Source organism: Ceratina calcarata, unplaced genomic scaffold, assembly GCF_001652005.2.
Source record: "Ceratina calcarata isolate Rehan_Ccalc_2016 unplaced genomic scaffold, ASM165200v1 scaffold81, whole genome shotgun sequence".
In the NCBI taxonomy this organism is placed as follows: Eukaryota; Metazoa; Arthropoda; class Insecta; order Hymenoptera; family Apidae; genus Ceratina; species Ceratina calcarata.
Genome location: NW_017179422.1, coordinates 147,381 through 166,849, shown reverse-complemented (window position 1 = coordinate 166,849; position 19,469 = coordinate 147,381). Strand labels below are relative to the sequence as shown.

The window sequence follows — 19,469 nt, the reverse complement described above, 5'->3', positions numbered from 1 at the left end:
GTAACGGAATGCCGCAATCAAAAGTTAATATACTGTTAAATTGGTGAATTTCGATAAAACTCGTGCGTTCGTGCGAGAATGCACGAGCAGCGGGCAACAAGCGATACCGCGTAACGAGAACCAACTATCGAAAGCGTACATCGAACTCGGATCAGTCGCGGCTGGGGACGAAAGGAAAACGATTCACCGATTAATACGGCAGGCCAATAACAGATAATGTTTCTCTGAAACCGAAAGACCGGTGCAATCGACTTAGCCAGGGTTGATACGGCTAAGCGTTGCGCGTGTTCCGAGATAAATGCTCGACCTTCGAAAACTTTGCCATGCGTTGCGTATAATATCAATGACCGGTCGTTTCCTCGTATAGTTCCACCTCGTACATTAACTTTACATCATAATTATGAAATGCGGTCGAGTATTTTCCTCCTTTCCTCGGTGAACAAGAATGATGCCGTCGAGTTATGCAAAGCAGATAAATGTTTTCCTACACACTGGAGATGCAGCGAACGAGAAACAAATAAAACATTCTCAGGTCCATAACTTGATCCAATTACGATTTGACGATGGAACACGATCTATTCGCGTATCTTCTCCAAGAGAGCCACTATTTTCTGATACGATAATACAAGCCGATTTATTGTCTTTAGGTTCGGTGAATTAATTGGTAAACTTTTGGACGGGACAACGAGACAGGCGGAACAGGGAACTGGTATGCTGGCACATTCTCGAGTACTCGTACTACTATAACTGTTACGGACAGTGAGCACGCGTGCACGCAAACGTGATCGATTCTTCGAATGTATACACATATTAGTACGCGCGGGAAACAGCTTGCTCGCGTAATCAAGCCTGCAATTTCTGATTGTTTACATGCGAGGGCATTGCCCAGATGCCGTTTACCTTACATACATTCCAGGTGTTACCACTCCCTCCGCCACCTCGCGACTTCAACCTCCTACCAAGGAACCTACAACGCGTATACGAACCGCATACGATCCGTTCGCGCTCTCGCGACTCTGCGAACTGCGAGACCGCGCTAAGTATGCGCGCGATTTGCAACTGTCCAAGGGATGTATAAAAAATAACTAGCGACGGGCAAAACATCGGTAAGAACGTTAAACGAGCTTATTCGGCCGGTGCTTATTATAACACATGTTTCTGCACCGAAGTTGACCCACCTAATCCCCGCCGCCACTTTTCTCTACGCATCGCGTGTGCCGCGACGTTCCAATTCGATTCCTCCTTAATCTCGTGTTCACGATTTCTCTTCGCTTCAAGCAGCAACTGGAGGTTATCGCCGATCGCGAAGCCGAATACAAGACTGTGAAAAATTTGCGAAATCCGCTTACTGAGGTTCACAATCCTTCAATTAGAAGTCTTAATAATAAGGAATGATTCCGAGAATGTATGTGAGTACTATGTCATAAAACGAGCGAGAGCTAATACGTGGAGACCAAAAACCGCGAAAATGGAATGAAAGGGATGACAAGCTTTTGAAGCACATTTGTCTTGAAGGTATCGTTAAGAAAGAGCGATCTGGCAATAGAATAAATGCGGATGACGTTATACAAGACGTCCGTAGACGTGCGTACAGAACGAAAAGGGAGAACGTGGCGGGAAAGGAGTCCTGCCAGGTAATTTTTAGCGATACCTACGCCCGCACAATTCACCTCTGAACGGGTTTCCTTTCTAACGGCTAATAACGGGCCCTCGACTCCGGTCAGGTACGAGAAGGCGGTTTTTGACTGTCCGTTATTCCTTCATCGAGCCGTCTCCCGAATCTTCGGTAGAAGCCCCCCGTGAGACCTTTGCTTGATCCGTTAGAAACCATAGTGGAGTCTCGCTTCGCCTTGCCTTGCCTCACCTCGCGTTTCGCCTCGTCTCGCCTCGCCTTGCCTTGCCACACGACCGTATTAATTCTCGACAGACGAATGTCACTGCTACGGCTGCTTCCTCGTTCTCTTTTCAATTTTTACGCCGACCCGCACCCTCGCCGCTCATATACAACTGCAACACCCTCTCACTCTGCAGCAGCCACCCTTCTACTTTTTACGCGTGCCAATGCCAGTACCACTGCCGCTATTTACTTCGTTGAAAAAATATATTTCGGAGAGTTCGCATCTCACTAAAGCTCGTGATCAAGAAAAACGGATGTTGATGAAAAAATAAAGAAGGATGATGCGCTACGATGAGACGCGAAAGGGTAAGGGGTGCAAACGTAGGAGCGCCATGTACATATTGCGAGCACGTGTCATATACGTGCGAGTACGTAACAGTCGGGATAATGCCGGGTGAAGGACCGAACCATGCATCGGACGGATGAACTGGTTGTCCGGTTGGTCGTGTGCTTGGTTGCTCGATTGCTCGCCCGTTACCATCACTGACCACTGCCAATGGGTCGATAACCCAAGACCTCTTTCGCAGCCGAAATTTTCGAAGCTCGTTCTAGTGTGTCGGTGCCGAGCCGTGTCGAATTGTACACGGGCACACGCAGCATCCTTGTCCGCTCGTCTCTTCGTCTCGTATCCCTCTTTCGTACCTGTCTTTCCCGGACGGTACCCGTGTACGATTTTACGGTGAACGATTGCTCGCGCACACCCAATGTCAAACGCGATTCTTCGTTTCCTTCTCGTTCGACACAAAAGAAATGTCGACGATGCGATTCGATATGACGTGAATCGCTAATCGCATCGATTTTTCAGCAGTTCGCACGCCGCCCGAACGATTCTACTTTCCAACGTAATAGATCCCCTCGCGTTACGTAATGTACGCAAAACTGGCAAGCATGTGAGCTCGTACGAACGATGTCGCAGCAGGAAAACCATAGGGAACGGTTCGGGCCGGGACGGGACGGGACTTTGGGTACATCTACCTCACTGAGTTTTGGCCAGGTATAAACATAGACAGCTACGCGTCCCCTGTTAACAGCATGCAACTAACGAAGATCGTTTATGTGTACGTTGGGCAAAACTCGAGTAAGTTAGATGTGCAAACCTCCTCCCTTAGACCACTGGATGCTCAAATTTCTGCGTTCGTCTACATTTTTCTGTACAGCGCATCGTTTCAACGCCCTCCGACCGAGCGCCCCGACCGAACAGGTCAACCCATCGAAATTGCAACAGTGAGGCAACGAAACGTTCGTTGCAAAATTCGTTTTAAAAAATTCCCGACGAATGTCGTAACGTGCAGCCGAGAAACTGGGTAATCGACCACGAAATCGAGTTGTATCCTCTTTCTACTCGATTTTAATCGTCGCGTCAGCTCGAACTGGAATGCCGAGGTTGTAGCCGAGATTCGATCGCTGTATCCGCGAGCATCGTGAACCTGCAGGATCGGTAGATAGGCTGGTGCATTAACGCAGCCGTGTCGGTATTGCAATTAAAATAATAACAACAGCAAAGCAGAACGGAGGCGAATAATGTTAAACACCTCCGCGTCGGAGCTCGAAGGAGAACCGAGGTGAATGACCGGAGGTAAAGTGCCGCATAAGTGCCGTACACAAACTGTGTTCCAAGCTACAGCACTCTCTTTGGTCCGTCTCCCTCTCTTTCTCTCTTCTCCTCCTCTCTGTCTCTCTTTCTCTCCCTCTCCCTCAAGTAACTTTATAATCGATGGATCAAAAGTTGCACGTTCGATGATAAAAGGTCTGGTGACGATAAGAACAGAACAAGTAGAATACTCAACGACATTGTCGACAAAGCAATAGCCGCGGAGGATTGGTTGGAAATAATCGTGAAACCGGCGTCGAAATGCGTTAGACACAAAGAAAGATGCCAGAAAGAGGAGCGAGGAAAAAAAAACGGAGGAAGAAAGGCGAGCAGAGATACGAAATGCTTAAATGAAATCCCGCGTTATCGAGCTATCTCGTACAGGTACACGCCAATCAAATCGACGAGCGGTCAATGCTCGACTGACCTCAACAACAGTAAAAGTGACAAACGACTCGACTTCTCGTCCAAGTCGGCCGCGGAACTTGATTTCTCGATACTTGCCCCACAGTCTATCAACACGATCTACTCGAGCCTGATTAGCCTTCGTTTCATTTTCTCTTTTTTTTTTTCTTTCTTTGTCATTCGGCCAAGGAAGAACGCGGCTGCTCTACTTCGGACGCTTCTTATCTTCGCCTCTAGCCGAAAATAAACCGTAATGAATTCGGTAGCGGTGCTCTAAAATCGGAGTACGAAATCGTGAAAAGTCTTACGTCGTGATCGGTGCGACACCACACACTGCGAAGAATTGCAAACGTGCGGGGTGACTGGGTAGGGATTGGCTCGAAACGAGATCGAAATATCAACGCAAGGCTCTTAAACAGGAAACCTCGTTGGTATCTCTCGTGTTCGGAAACGTTCGTGATTCAGGGACGGATAAGTTTTAAACAAAAACATTAATTGCGATAATAGTTATCAACAATGAAAAGCGACAACTACCCCTTTTAGCCCAAGCATAGATAGAATCAGCGATCACTTATAAAAGGGGTATTAATATAAATATTACCTCTTATTACATTAATTGGCTAATCCAAACAATAAAAATCTGTACAGACGTAATTGAATTTGACGATACTATCGGTGTCAGGAAATTGTCGACTACAGGAAAAACCGATATAGCAAGATGGGCATAATCCAATATCTTCTGTTTTGTTACGTAGATGCATATTCTATCTGCGTTAATGTCGTAGTTAACCGATCTCGCATCGATCCGTTCCTGTGACCAGTCGTTTACATCGATCGATCGGTATGCGACGTGCTGCGCACTCGCTCTTACCTTTCGGATCGCATGATCCAAACCTTCGAAAGGACGTTGACCGGGGCTGTACCAAGAGTGTAGCAAGTGTATCAAATGCTTATGCAGCCACGCATAAGATTATGTCGCGTGCATCGTGCGTACATACGACGCAAGCGAAATTATAGAAGTCAAGGGAAAAAAAAGGAAAAGTTCGCGCCAAGAGTTAGAGTTTCCTCTTATGCGATATTACCGTATCGCGCGCGCACGTGCGTATCTTATATGCCGCGTAAAAATCTGGAAACGGAATAGAAAATGCGCCAGCAGACGAAATCCGAAGCGAATAGGAAACGGAGAAATATGGTAACCGTCTGCGGTGCCCAACACCCGCACCAAAAGACGCAATCGATGCATCGTCGCCGTCTCTCTGCGTTCCTCGTCAGCTGAATACGAGAGTCCGCCGTTGTCATAGCTCCTTAACCGCCTTAAATTATGTGCTGAGCTGAAAATCAACGCTACCTTAGCATCGTCGCGCACGCATCCTGCGTAAAAGAATATTCCTATCGGCTAGACTGATAAAAAATTAATTGGGAAATTCATGGTGTCTCGAAATATGTAGAATGTTCCGTCGAATTCGCGCGAAGATTTATGTAAAAATCTGTTGAATCCGAATTCCGAAGTGAACGTTGTCCAACAATGAGCGGTATCTTCCCCCAAAAGCGCGCGACAAATTTACATACATTCCGTTAAAACAAGACTGTCATTATATAAATCGGAATCGAATTCCCTGCGAGAGAAACACCATGGCTGACGACCCTGAGAAGCCAATCCTAATTACGTCATCGTAGCGACAGATATAGAATCACTGTCACTTTCAGTAAATACGTGTAAACGCAGGTCATAGTCCCTTATCATTTCTTTTCACGTTCCGATACATGCTGTCCCACCCCTTACTCCTTACCCGGCTTCGATCCACAGTATTCTTTATTACTTCCTGCCTTCTCTTTGCTCTACTAATGTGTTTTCACGAATCGAAAGATAATTATCTGTAGTAACTTTTCAATTAAACGCGAGTACATAAAATTCATAATAGTTGCATATAAACGGACGAGGTAATTCATGCAAAATGCAAGTCAATTACAAATGCTGTATTTTCTATTATATACATAAATGTATCTACTATATTAAAACGATTCGCTACCGATTATTTGCACACAAACGTTTCGATCATTCGTTAGCGTAGACAGTACCGCTGTGATTGTTCAATCGTTTCCAGGGTAAATTCTCCAATTCTCTGTATACAAGCGTTTTACATGCTCCAATCGTTTCGGCTCTGCCAATACGAACGTTAACAAGTAGGAATCGAATCTACCGTTCAAAGGTGTACAACACGTTGTGTAAATTTCGCATGGTCTCGGTTTGCGTGCCGACGACGGCAAAGCGATTCGCTCCGCGTTCTTTTTCACGATTCGCATATCGTGTCGCGATGAGGAAAATAACTCTCGAGGGATACATTTCTCGAGGGCTCGCCGAGCACAGTGTCAAATAAAAATATTCGATTAAAAAGAAGCGGACCGCCGTAATCGTATGTATCTGGGTATTTGGGTAGCCGTTTGGTAACCTTGGTTATAACCTCGTTTCGAGAGTATGGCGCACGGCGCGGACTGTTGAACCACGAATAGCGCTTCATTCGATGAGCCCGGGGTTCCACGTTACGTCCCACCGGCTTCTGTCTCCGAAATCGAAACCTGTCCGCGAATCTCTCTGCGTTAGGTGCTTTCGCTAGGATTTAACGAAAAACCCCCGTGTCTACTCGTACAGAAACCTATCCGTTCTTTCGAAACTCCTTGCTTCGTCCTTACGTAACGCTACTTTGGATCTAATGCCGGATTCAAACTGTCTCTTTCACGAAAAAACGTCGAATTTTAATGTCACTTCCACTAAGTCACGATGTCGGGGCAACGTGTGAGTATTTCGAGAAACTTTCTCTAACACGCTTGCAATCAAAATCTGAAGAGAGCCAAAATTGAATAACAGACGACGGATGAAATAAGAGTTGGATAGTGAAGTTGCAAAACCATGACGATATCCCGCATCATGAAATTGCAGCTTTAGTGTTGTAACGTAACTCTGGAAATATTGTATCGATTAAACAAAATTCTCGTCCCTTGGAACTCGAAACAGAACCGGAAAAAATATAAAAAAAAGGATGGAAAGGCGTGATTAAAACTGATTCAATCCCTCCGCAAAAATGCAAACAATGAGTTAAACCAACACATCGAATTCCACGATAGTACCGATCTTTTTTCTTATCCCTTGGAAAACCTTCGTTATCCGCTCACGTTAATTAAAAAGGTAACACAAACGTAAAACTGAAATAAAGGCGACCGTTCTGTTAACTATCCGTTTTCTAATAGATATGAAACGCGCGAACGAGCACCGTTAAGTATACCGTGACTGACTCTCTATTCAGCAGTGTTAGCTATCCAAAAGGCTAATGTCGATTCAATTGGAAGCGATCCCTTGCTGCGGCGGTTCTAGCTGCGCCAGAGGCGTCCAATTCTGTTGCCCTACAAGATCACCTCAACGGATTTATCTAGCGCCTCCCATCCCACGGCCAACCAAATGGACACCCTGCTGTATCCGCAAATACAATTATCCCTGTCGAATCCACGAGAAACCACATCGACTGATACGCTCCACCACTTTCGATCTACTCTCTCAATACTGAATCCTATATTACGCCTGCATACGAACTGTAGGATTTGATGAGAATGAAAGGATCGTGATCCGTCGAGCTCCACTAGTATCAACCCTTCCGCAAATATGGTCGCTGTTGTCAGAAAAGAAATTTTAATGATTTTCGAGGTGATCTTACGGCTGGTGTTAATGCTTGGAACTCGAAAAATGTTCTTGCTCATCCAATTTCAATGATTCAGCATCTGTGCCGTATATAAATAGCATCAAAACTATATTTCGTTCGTTTTGTCGAATCTGATTCACAGTGTTCTTTCCTTAAATGATTTGTTCGTGATCCTTTTAATAATTCTCAAAACGATCCTTGTATTCATCTATTCGAGTTCTGAGAAGGATGGCTAATGCCTGATGGACAATGGGGGAAGTAAGGCGAGACGTTGCTCTCAACGATCAACCTCGACAAACCACTTTCCCTTTCCCCGACCGTATTTTCGAATCGTTGCTTACTGTATAAGTACGGAAGCTTCCACCGTAGCAATTTATCATCTTTTTCATTTCACGGCCGAGCGTGCGGCAGCAAACAATGAAAATTGATGGGAAGGAATGCAAACAATTCTATGGAGCACAAACACGGACACGATCAGGGGATGATCACAATTTAGATTGATACTGACTCGTTACATTAGAGAATCCTGCACCGTCTCGCGTATTTCATGTAATTATTGCCTGTCACAGAAGATAATAAACAGTACCGTGAAATCAAAGGTATCTTAGATGTTTCTCTGTTTTGAATACATTTGTTTCACCCCGTTTCAATTGCGAAAATTGACCATTTCTACCAAAAATCTAACTGATGGCTGCTTTGCATCTAGAGAGTTCGCTTTCACGCCCGGCGGGCTTTTTCATCATTAACGCGGCGAATTGGGCGGTCGTAATTCGTAACTAAGAACCGAGAAACTATTTCAGAAACGTGCGTTAAACCTGTTCGGAAGATATTGCGAGAATTCGTAGTCTGAGACGTAACGCTTTCGTTTGTCACACGTCACATGTAATATATGAGGGAAAAGAACGAAAATCGTGTATGTATATGCGTCTGTCCGTATGCTTTTGTAACCTTGACCGGTCAAAATTACGTATCGTCAATTATCATAAAACGGCATGCATCCTACGTATAACAGACGTACGTACGTACATATACCGAAACGGAGACTATTTTGTCTATGAATCAAATAGCAGACCCGATGACAAAATATTGTTTACTCCATCCGAATACGCTTACGGACAAACATAACTTCGCAAAACACTTACTTCTCGCTTAAAAGAAATTGCGAACACAGCAGGATGGAAATATCTGCAGCGCTAGCGTCAAGACGCCTGGCGCCTACGTATCGAGCGTTTGAACTATATCTACGTAGCGTTCGCGGGTCATCAAAAACATGGGCACGCAGCCAGATGTAATTGCACTTTATTCATCGGAGACACCGTAGTGATTTACAATCACTTTTTTCAGAAGCTCACAGGAATTGACTCAATTTTCCCCTGAGACACTATAGTAACCATTCATATACTGCATGTCCCGTTTTACATTTATTCAAAACAGACGCATATAAATCATGTTACATATTTTCTCAACTGTTACGTCTATGTATAAGTGTATCCAGTATTGACACGATTTATTAGAGAATAACATCGTTGTTATCGATTATCTTGAAGAATGCCGGTACTGATGCTGATGCGAGTTTTGACGCTCGCGATGATACACCTACGACCGATTGCGTAAGACATTAAAGTTAGCGCTCGCGCGCGGGCTTGGTCTCACTTTCAGCGTGTCAAGGACATCGACGACAGACCCTGTCGGCCTAATTCCGCCAGGACGTGAGGACATTAAAGATCTCACCAACGCCCGATATTTTCTCCCTCTCATTTCCCTGTTTCCGATTCGATGCAGAACACTGGTTAACAGTAGATGCACGACGACCACGAACGCGCACACCGTCGCGTTGGTCTATCGTTGTTCCTATCTAACTATCTACCTTTTACCGTTATTCTTCGGGGTTATATCCTTTCATGATTCTTATCTCAACGACATTAGCATTAAAATTCATACGCATCGATTAATCAAAGAATTCGTCCCTGGATTTATATCTGGTCGGGAGAGTAAACAGTGCATCGAGCTCCGATCGTTACCATTTCAACCCCTGAGCTGTGAATAAAATTATTGGTGACGGCTGAAAACAATGTAAAAACATGTCGACACATGATTGACAATCGCATAATAAATAAGGACTAACAAATTCTTTTGAAGGATAACAGCAAGCAAGATACCGTCTGTCATGATAAAAAACATCTATTGATTTTTCATGATAATTAGAACTTCATACAGATCGATTAATCACAGAATCCGTCCCTGGATTCATATCTTGTTGCTCACGTAAGCTGCTTCAGCTTCAGAGAATTGCAATAAAGAATATGAAAATGTAGAATATTCTTTGGTGTTCTTATTCGGAATAAGACGTACGTACAAAGGAACCGTATTAAATAATGAAGATCTGAATTAATAGCTGAATTCATATCGACATTTTAAAGGGATGAAATGATTGTAACGTTCAAAGGAATAACAGCGAGTGAAATACAATTTTTCCCGAAGGTGGAACGCTTATTGATCTCTCATAAGTCGATGTCGATGACGTTGCCGTGGTTGTTGTCTCCTGCAACGTTCGAACCGTATATACGCCAGAAGTGGAGATTTTCTTAGCTCTCAGGAAAGTACGCGACGATAGACGCGTTGTCCTTGACACGGCGCGAACACACCGTCATCGTCGTCGTCTCGAGTACTCGAATGAATTTTATTCCTCGGTCGTCGAAAGTGAAACACCTGCGTTATTTAGGAGACATCGTTACTAAATTGAATTTTTTGATTAAACAACGTATTAGTGAAAGCTGATCCATCTAAATAGGCTTTTTCAATTCCGATGCCTTATAACCCTTCGTTTCTTCCTCCTTCGTCGTATCACTTTCATTTCTTACAACCTTACAGATTAGCTTACGAAAGAGGAAATGAGCGTAAAACAACAAACGGGAAATGAAATGTTATTCGTATCGTCTCTATTTATTCTTTTCTTGCGACTATCGACAACAGATCTATAAAAAATCTAGAAAATTCTCGTCTCGTCTGTTTCGAGCGTCGAAATCCTAGACGAAGTGAGTCGACGAGTTCGATGAACTTCATAAACGAATTCTTGTCTACATGTCTACGAGCATCCCGAAAAGGTTTGTTTGTAATCTCGCTGATTCCCTTTATGAATAAAGTGTTTCTTCATCGCGTCTACGTGTCGTGTAATTCAATGCCAAAATCGTTTCAAAATCATTTGTTCGCATGGCGTAATCTGCGTAACTGCTTGATCTTGAATTCCATACATGACGTTCTCGCGTGCGAGCCGATTTTCTTCCTTTTACTATAGAAGTTACTTCGTTACCAACTACTAACCTAGTGTAGGTATGTATACCAGACAGCCGACTCGAACGGGACGTTCACGATCACGTTCAGAAAGCGTCGCATCGTCACCGTCCGAAAAATGCGCGTGGTCAATACCGAAAAATGATTGACAAACAATTCGGACGCGACGCGACACGGTTGTTCATTTCGTTTTAGTAGCCCGTAATTGTTTTCGTTCTATCCGTATTCGATCACTAGGCCAAGAAGTAATTTTTATTCGACGCTGCCAAGACACTGTCATCCCACGTTCTTCCATTGTTGCATACGTATCGTGAATTGCGTGTGGCAATGATCTACATAATCTCGCGTCTCTTTTTATTTTTACCGAATGCGTGTACACGCGGGTATGTTCTTGTCTTGAGAAATAAATGCAATACACATTAAAGGAAAAATATTGGTAGGAACAGGAAGCGAACCTCGTTCGCCATCGGCGCGTCACGCTCTATGAACTTGGATGTTTAACTAGAAACCAAGAGATCTCCCAGAGCTATCGGCCTAAACAATTAGATCGCTCCACCAAAAGCGTACGCGTATTACGAAGCGCGGGATTGTACCGAAACAAATCGCAAGGAGACAAATGTAATGGGTGCAACACGTTTCTCTGTTTTCACGATCAGGTTTACCGTCAGACACTTACTAGCCGTGTCGCTGACACTGGCATTGGCCTACTCTCTCCGGTGTAGTTCGTTCTCCCCGGCTTACCTTCGTAGTCTCGCTTTCTTTCGTATGCTCTCGTCTTATCGTTAGACGCTGCGAATTCTGTTTTGGCGATAGCGAAAATCTTGTCAACTACCGATGATGAGTTACGACGAGGACACGAGGGAATCGAACGAATTGCGAGGGGAGCAGCGGCGAAGAAGAGGCAAAACACGTGAACGAACAAACGGAAAGGAATTTCTGCATCGTCGAGGGAAGACGAACAGGAAGGAACGTGCGAACCAACGTGATTGTGTCAATGACACAATCGTGAAACGAAGACGCAATCATGAAAAAGGTGCTTTCTCATCGATTGATCGTAACGAAAGGGCGGTGAATAACGATATGAAACGAAGCCTCATTTTTCGATACGACCTAGTTTTCAGTGGGAAAAGTCGTCCGTTTCTTGTTTGTTCCCGAGTCGAAAGGCATGCAACACGTACTTGTGTGCGTCGACACAGCCAACGTTCCGGTATGTTGATACACGAGCGTAACAGTGATCAATCGAATAGAACAAGTGTCGAGTAGATAAACGGCTGACGAATCATACCAGCTTTGAATCGGCCGCAAACACGCGCAAGCCTCAGCGTAAAACGCGTACGCACGAACCCTCCTCCATTCTTGATTCGTCTACGTCCCCAAGCCCCAAACTGATCACAGTTCCGCGACACCGTCCCTTCAATTCGCGTTACGAGAGCATTGTACACTAACTAGAGCATGAAACCATAGCTTTATAGCGTATCGTATCGCATCATCTCGTATCGAAGAAACAAATACGAACGGGAATCGTAGCACGAAAACGTTCTCTGCTAGAATGAAATTCGCAGTTTACTTTTATCGTGCGCACGTAAGAGTGTCTCTCGCTTGAGGATGGCCAAAGATCCACAACAACCGAGGAAACTGAGGTACGGTGCAACGACCGGTCGTCAAGTAGGTCAGTTGTGGGCGCACGCAATCGTCGCAACGATTTTGAAAAACTGTCGTTCTACTTTTACATGGGAGCACTTTCACGGTCGCTAACCCCCTCCCTTCTGCACCTCTCTCTCACCGACAACGATACTTGCCATATGCTTTGCATCTTCTTACTCATATTAGTAAAATAGGTAGTCGTAGACGAAAAGCTTTGCCAGTACAAATGATATAAGCACTTTATTATACGTTCGTATTCGCATTGTATAATCAGTGAACCTTCTGAATAATCAACTTAATACTCATGATAATTTAAGTTTCGATCAGAAGACACAGCTCTGAAAGACAATTGAATAGCATAACGTAACAATGTCGAAATTAAAACAGTTGAAGTATGTGGCTAACAGAGCATCTCGAAACTATATTAAAATTATGTACGGCATTTCACCTGCAAGAAAACATTGTAAGTACATGCATCACTGTTATATGTATACACATACACGTCCTTGACATCGTTTTACAAATCTACCCTACTCGCGAACGCGCGCATATACAATTAGTTGGTCGAGTGTTATTGTATCAGAATCAGATTTGAAATCATCTCATAAATGAAGCATTTTCCATAAATGATATACAATCAAGAAAAATCCTTTCCCTTTCGCTTTCAGTTAAATCAAATTCGTCATACCGATTATATGCGAGATAGTTTCTCTTATTTTTCATAATATAATAAATAGTCACGTTTTGAAGCGTTCGTTAATGAAATAACCCGACGAACATCTAAATGCAGTGGAATAGCCAATAGAGAGTGATGATGCTTTTTAAAGAAGAAGAGTGTAAAGTAGACGGCGGTCCTCTTAACGATTAAACGAATAAAAGAGTGTGCAATGGAAACGAAGAGGGTGTTTACGCAAAGGGTGAGAAAAGGGAGGAACGCGAGTGCGAGTGCGCGACTGCATGCGCCGCTGCAACGACGCCATAGTACGGCAACCCGCCGTCCGCCGTCGTCTCGGCGCCACAGTCTTTCTCTCCGTATGTACGGAGCCGGCTGAAACTGACAGTTCGTTCAGCTCCTGCCTTTCTTTTTTTAACGCGTACATCTGCTATTTCGGCTTTCACGCTTCTTTTACAATGGTAAGTGAACTACTCAGAATCTAAAATAAAATTAATTACACTTTAAATGTTTGCCGCTTCGACACTTCCGGTTCTACTCGTGTTCGTGTTCGATGCACGCGCACCCTCGCCCACTCCATGCGTGTTCGAACAATAATAATTATTTATCGTATCGACATGCATCGTCACTTATCCAGGCTCCTTCTATTTCGTTTAATGTTTACATCGTAAGCTTGTTCTTTGGAGGAAATTCAATCACGTCGCCTTCTCAGTACACTCCTATCGGTACTCTCGCTCGCACGCATACCTCACTCCTGATTACGATCAATCTGCATAATTTGAATAAAACTTTTCATTGCCATTCAAGGAATCCTTCGCTCGACTCGTCTTATCCTTTTCGACATTTTACGTGGCGACGTGTATCTATGAATGCAATGCGGAGAACGGGAAATAAAACGGAAAGGATGCTAAACTTCGAAGTGTATTATATAAATCACCGCGAGATTGCAGCACCCCCTTGACATTGCTGCGGTCATGTTTTCGCTATTATCTTTCTTCATCATTTAAATAAGATATTAAAAAAACTACATGAGAAATAAAGATAATGAACGAAATCGCATCTCCATGTTTGCTAACTACACGAATACATTGCGAATTCGTCGAAAGGTCATCATAATATTCTGGTCATCGTAGTCACGATCATCGTGATCTTCATCGTCATTGTAGCCCTCATCGACCTGCTTTACTCTTCGTCATCGTTTTGCTGCATCTAATATAGCACGTAAAACCGCACTACCTTCACAGGTACTTGCGGACACAAATCTGGCAAATCTTCTTCGCGATCAGCATCAGCAACAGCAGCAGTTACAGCAAGAAGAGCGGTACCAGCGTAGATATCATTACGAGAGTAACAGCCAATTTCCGCTAGAGCGGGAAAATCGGCAATGCAAATCCACAAAAAACGGAAATCTAGAAGAGATATCAGTAACGAATTTGACGGACGGAGAGAGCCTGTGTTACAGTTTAGCTCTAATACGAGGTCGCGCATCAACCGCATGCAGTTATGTCATTGTACGAAATCAAAAGAATCAGAGTTCCGAGTGGCCGATCGTCTCGGGTGAATTCCGAGCGATAGTAGAATTGAGTCGAGGTCCTAATAAGTTGGAATTAGAAGCGGCGAGCGAAAAGAAAAGATTGCTTCTGATTTACGAACCAAGAACAACGAGGCTACGCGTAACTCCAGTTTACGTGATTTGCGCCGGACATGACGGCTGTTTCCAAGGACCGCGGAGGGAGGATCGGTCACCGGAAAGCGCTGCGACGAGAATAGGCCTCGGTGCCCGACTGTTGCAAACTCTCACTGCCGAGAAATTAAGGGAGGCGGGTTACGGAAGGAAAACGTTTCAATTGGAACGAGACTTGGATGGAGCGGAATGTTTGGTAATGCACAGCATGCTCGACGTCGATCGAGCACGTGCGATGAATCAACGGGAACTTTGGGAATTGATCGCACGAGAATTAATGACCGGCCCTTTGGCGTCGAAAGATCGCAAGTATCTCGCGTTTCTCTCTTGCACCAGATATCGAGGTGCACCGAATCCCCGTACTCACGAAGACACTCTCGCGAGGACACAAGGACATGCCGCCCTCGGCGGTGGCGGTTTAGCTCTTTTCGGATCAGCTTGTCTTCATACGTGGCCTACTTGCATGGATCAAGTATTACCCAGATTTCTAGACGCTACGGTCATTGATACGGAACAATTAATGGACGATAGCAATTATCGGGGTACGTACGGTGGATGTCTCGCCACTACTCTCGGCTCGGTGCTTCACGAGTTAGGGCACACGTTCGATCTTGGGCATACACGCGAAGGTATAATGGGTCGCGGATTCGATTACGTTGACCGAGTTTTCGTCGGAGCAACTGGAATTGATTCGAACCGTAACCCTGTCGGATTACGAGGAGACCCTCAACACACAACGATTGCATTGAGCAGACCACTCAGTGTAACTGTCACGGTGCAAGAACCTCTTTCGATGCTAGCAAGTCCTCGCAGGAATCGTCTGCTATCCGAAACATCCCGTCCTTCGTCTACTCAAAGCTCATCACGGTCACAAGGCAGATTATCCGCGCCTGCTAGCCCAGAACTGAACAGATCGTTTTCGAAGAGTCTCTTACAATCTGCATTCGAACAAAATTCTAAATCTGACTCGCAGACTGATCGAACATTTTGGTCACCTTCCTGCGCAGCGCTCCTCGCCTATCATCGATGGTTCAATAGCGAAATGGACAACGTTTATAGCAAGCCATTTCACGACATCGATTACGATGGAAAAAGGTATAACACTGAAAATAATATATATTCTTTCACAAAATAGTAATTATCTATGATTTTCTTTTATCGCAGGAACGTCGTACGCTCGCGTTTTGGAATACGAGTGATAGAGCTGAGAGAAACATCAGGAGGAATGGTAGTTGGTTCGCGACAGTTTCCTGGTTCCCGTCCACCTCTGGAAGCATTGGTTCCACCAACTCCACCTCACTGTCTCGTCGCTCTAACTCTCGTTGCTGAAGACTCGACTGGCAACATTCTTAAACATCCACTTCCAACGGCATTTTGAAGTTCTATGATCGTTAGTATCCCGGCATGATTTTGTATCCAAGAAACAAAAACCGGCCAATATCGAGCGATCCGAATCCATACCGATATACCAAATTTTATCCTTTTGTAATATCCGCATAGCGCATACAAGTAATATCGATGATGGTGCTTTTACCTAATGCCAACTGAAATTCATATAACTTTAAATGCGTAATATGTATTTGCTTTGCCATTATTAACGTTTCCTATAAGCTTGTTTCTTCAATGCGCTATATTAAGGTACAAAATCTAGTTTTTACCTGTTTTTGCAGATACTCAATTACCAAAGCTTTCCGTACTGGAAATAAAAAATATGCGAATTGTATTCCTAATAATAAGAATTACATCTGTGAGTGTGCGTGTGTAGCATATTACATGAATAGCATATAACATACATCCCCAGTATTATGAGTTGCAATTGATAACAATTGTGTACAATGCAACTGACTCTATTAACTTCTGTAATACCTTTTGTAAATACCATGCCAAGTTTAGGTATGTCAGAAAATGATAAAAAGTAATAATAAATAATTTCACAGAAAACAAAGAGTGGACGGAGGTAATGGAAAAATAAATATATAAAAAATCGTCCATTTTATAGATAGTTCACAAATGTGAGTGTATGTGACATGTGCGATTACGATGCAGAAGAAACGATGCGCTGACAGTATTACAATTTAAATTTCCTTTTAATTATTTATGAAAAGTATGCGAAGTCGCATTATACATATGTACAGTTTAATAATTATGTATTTAGTTCAGTAATGTTTTTCTTTTAAAAATTGCATCAATATTCTACATATTGTATGTACAAACATAAAGTTACCTACATGAAATAACTATAGAGGATGCCTTATTAATGATAATAATCTGTAGATACTTTAGTACAAAAGAATAAGGTGGAATCAATAAAATTTTGAAGATATTAATATTGAAAGTATTGAGCATTGCTAGTTAAGAAGCCTTTATAGACAGAATCAATACAAGACTATAAGTAAAATATATGTACACGTTTCATATATTTAAAGTAAGTACTCTAACAGATCCAATTTGTTTTAAAAAAAAAATGATTATCATTACAATTACATGAGAAATATTTGAGTTTGGGTACTTGCATTGAGCTCAATGGGTACTTGAGATTCATTTGATAGTGAACAATTCAAATCTGCTAAACAAATAACACTGTAGAAAGAGAAACAAACTTCGAGTAGCGACATGCGCTCTGAAATTTCTTCAATCAAAAAATATTATAAATGACTTGCCGGAATAGGTAAAAAGTATTTCTAATCTTTAAAAGTATTACGCCGCTGTGAGTAAACGTGATAGATCTAATAACGAAATTATAGTATCAGTAGCTATTAAAATTTCGTTATTTGTATGTACATACACATGTACATTACATATGTATTTTGTTCTTACAATTAGTACTTTTAACTGAATTGACGATTACCGAGACATACAAATATGCAGTCTCCTTCGAAAAATGATGATACTCCGCTTGCAAATGAAATTGAGATTCTATTTCCGGAAATAATAGATGAAAAAATAAGGACTATAGAATTTTTGAATGCTGCACGTGGAGTCGTACGAATTGTAGGTATGTACACATGTACACAGGTATGCTTAATCACTACGGTTATTAGTACATAACCTACTCAATGATCCAAATAGCATTATAAAGAAGTATTTCAGAAAAACTTGGCAAGGTATTCGCACCGGTTAAATATGACATCCAGGGCAACATAGATGTAAGTACCGAGTACGTCATTACACCATGCATAAACATACATATATTTGGAAATCATTACAGAAACTCACAGCCAGATATGTTACGGACAAAGTAAAAAATACAATGTTACAAGACATGATTCTGCTTGAAAAAGATGAAAATACTACAAATACTAAATTAATTGCTGCCGATGCTTTACTATGGTTAACGAGGTACATGCAACATCCTATCTTATTTCGCATTCAACTAAATTAGTATATTGCATACATTATTCAATTCAACTTAAATCAATGCATTATGTACATATGTTAATGCTTGTCCCATATTTAAATAGTATATTGATTAAATCATAATGAGGATATATCAATTACAGAGGATTACATATGATTCTACTATTTTTTGAAAAAATTGTCGAAGATGCTAAGACTGGTACACCGACAGATGACTTAGTAGCATTTTTGAAGAAATCCTATAAAGAGGCTTTAGAACCTTATCATGGATGGATGGCCCAACAACTTTTTGATGTAAGTTTCTATATATCAGATGTGTGTAAAAAAACATGTTTAACTTCCGATTTTTATGTACAGCTTCTATCGCGTATGGTCCCTACACGTCCGCAATTTTTACGAGCAATTAATGGTAAAAAAATAGATGAAGATAGCTCACTCATAAACGATATGGAAATTTATTTAACGCGTTTACGAACGAATGTATCAGCAATTCAATTATTTTATAAAACTCATAATCTTGATACACTAGTATAACTAGTATAACATACTTTATTTGGTGAAGTTTTGTGTATGAGATATAATCTTATTAGAAATCACTGTGATGTAAAAAATATGTATAAACAAAGATATAAAGAGCAGGATATATTAATTAAGTAACGTATTAAATAAAGTAATTATAATTCCCTTACATTTGCTAAAAAATTTCATGTTTGTGTACTGTACAATTGTGTCAAATAAAATACTTTGGCACGATGATCTGCTAAATTCTTTAAAGCTATCACGCCTGTAATGATTTCAATCAGCAGAAGACAAACCATAAAAGAATTGATAAAGATTTCAGTTGAATTAGGCAACATCCCATGATCACAAAGTAGGAACATCTCCAGGGGAAATTGTATTAGTATTGAAATTAGCCAACAACTGGCTAATTCTGGAATCTAACAATGCTCATCTGTATCACAAGAAGAACAGTTTAAATTGTGAATAAAATAAATTACCTTTCCACCAAGGTTTCCAAGATATCCCAAGTATAATTTCAAAATTTCAAATATTGATAGAACCAGAAAAACAGCTACAGCTACCAATTTATAAACATTTGTCAACTCGTAATACTGTAAAAGCAAATAATATTAATTCACTTCTCAGTAGGTATTGATTTCATCATCATGACATTTACTTTTGCATCCAAATTTATAATAATAATTAATAACCAGACAGGAAAAACCCATAAATTC

At 42.1% G+C, this 19,469-nt stretch overlaps 3 protein-coding genes across 6 annotated transcripts; 2 read left to right on the top strand and 1 right to left on the bottom strand.

The window, feature by feature from the left end:
* The first annotated feature begins 12,695 nt into the window (after window positions 1-12,695).
* LOC108631115 (putative zinc metalloproteinase YIL108W) lies at window positions 12,696-17,204 on the top strand. 2 transcript variants are annotated; one of them, XM_026818615.1, is made up of 4 exons: window positions 12,696-13,654; window positions 14,438-15,972; window positions 16,042-16,267; window positions 16,548-17,204. In XM_026818615.1, exons 1-3 carry the CDS (start codon window positions 13,478-13,480, stop codon window positions 16,253-16,255), a joined length of 1,926 nt encoding a protein of 641 aa, XP_026674416.1. In that variant the 5' UTR covers window positions 12,696-13,477; the 3' UTR covers window positions 16,256-16,267; window positions 16,548-17,204. The 2 variants fall into 2 exon arrangements, with proteins under 2 accessions (XP_026674416.1, XP_017890317.1); XM_018034828.2 differs by having other exon boundaries at window positions 12,698-13,654; window positions 16,042-17,204.
* A 114-nt stretch (window positions 17,205-17,318) lies between these two features.
* Window positions 17,319-18,887, top strand: LOC108631119 (pleckstrin homology domain-containing family A member 8). Of its 3 annotated transcripts, none has more exons than XM_026818622.1 (6): window positions 17,319-17,545; window positions 17,701-17,872; window positions 17,968-18,023; window positions 18,086-18,216; window positions 18,378-18,528; window positions 18,592-18,887. In XM_026818622.1, exons 2-6 carry the CDS (start codon window positions 17,740-17,742, stop codon window positions 18,766-18,768), a joined length of 648 nt encoding a protein of 215 aa, XP_026674423.1. In that variant the 5' UTR covers window positions 17,319-17,545; window positions 17,701-17,739; the 3' UTR covers window positions 18,769-18,887. The 3 variants fall into 3 exon arrangements, with proteins under 3 accessions (XP_026674423.1, XP_026674422.1, XP_017890324.1); XM_026818621.1 differs by having other exon boundaries at window positions 17,319-17,584; XM_018034835.2 differs by having other exon boundaries at window positions 17,319-17,872.
* A 13-nt stretch (window positions 18,888-18,900) lies between these two features.
* Window positions 18,901-19,468, bottom strand: LOC113465086 (transmembrane protein 17A; the record flags this gene model as incomplete). The annotated part of the gene is made up of 3 exons (XM_026818623.1): window positions 18,901-19,172; window positions 19,233-19,346; window positions 19,412-19,468. Coding segments are annotated over 3 exons (405 nt in total), but the record flags the coding sequence as incomplete, so codon positions are not given.
* Window position 19,469: the final 1 nt, after the last annotated feature.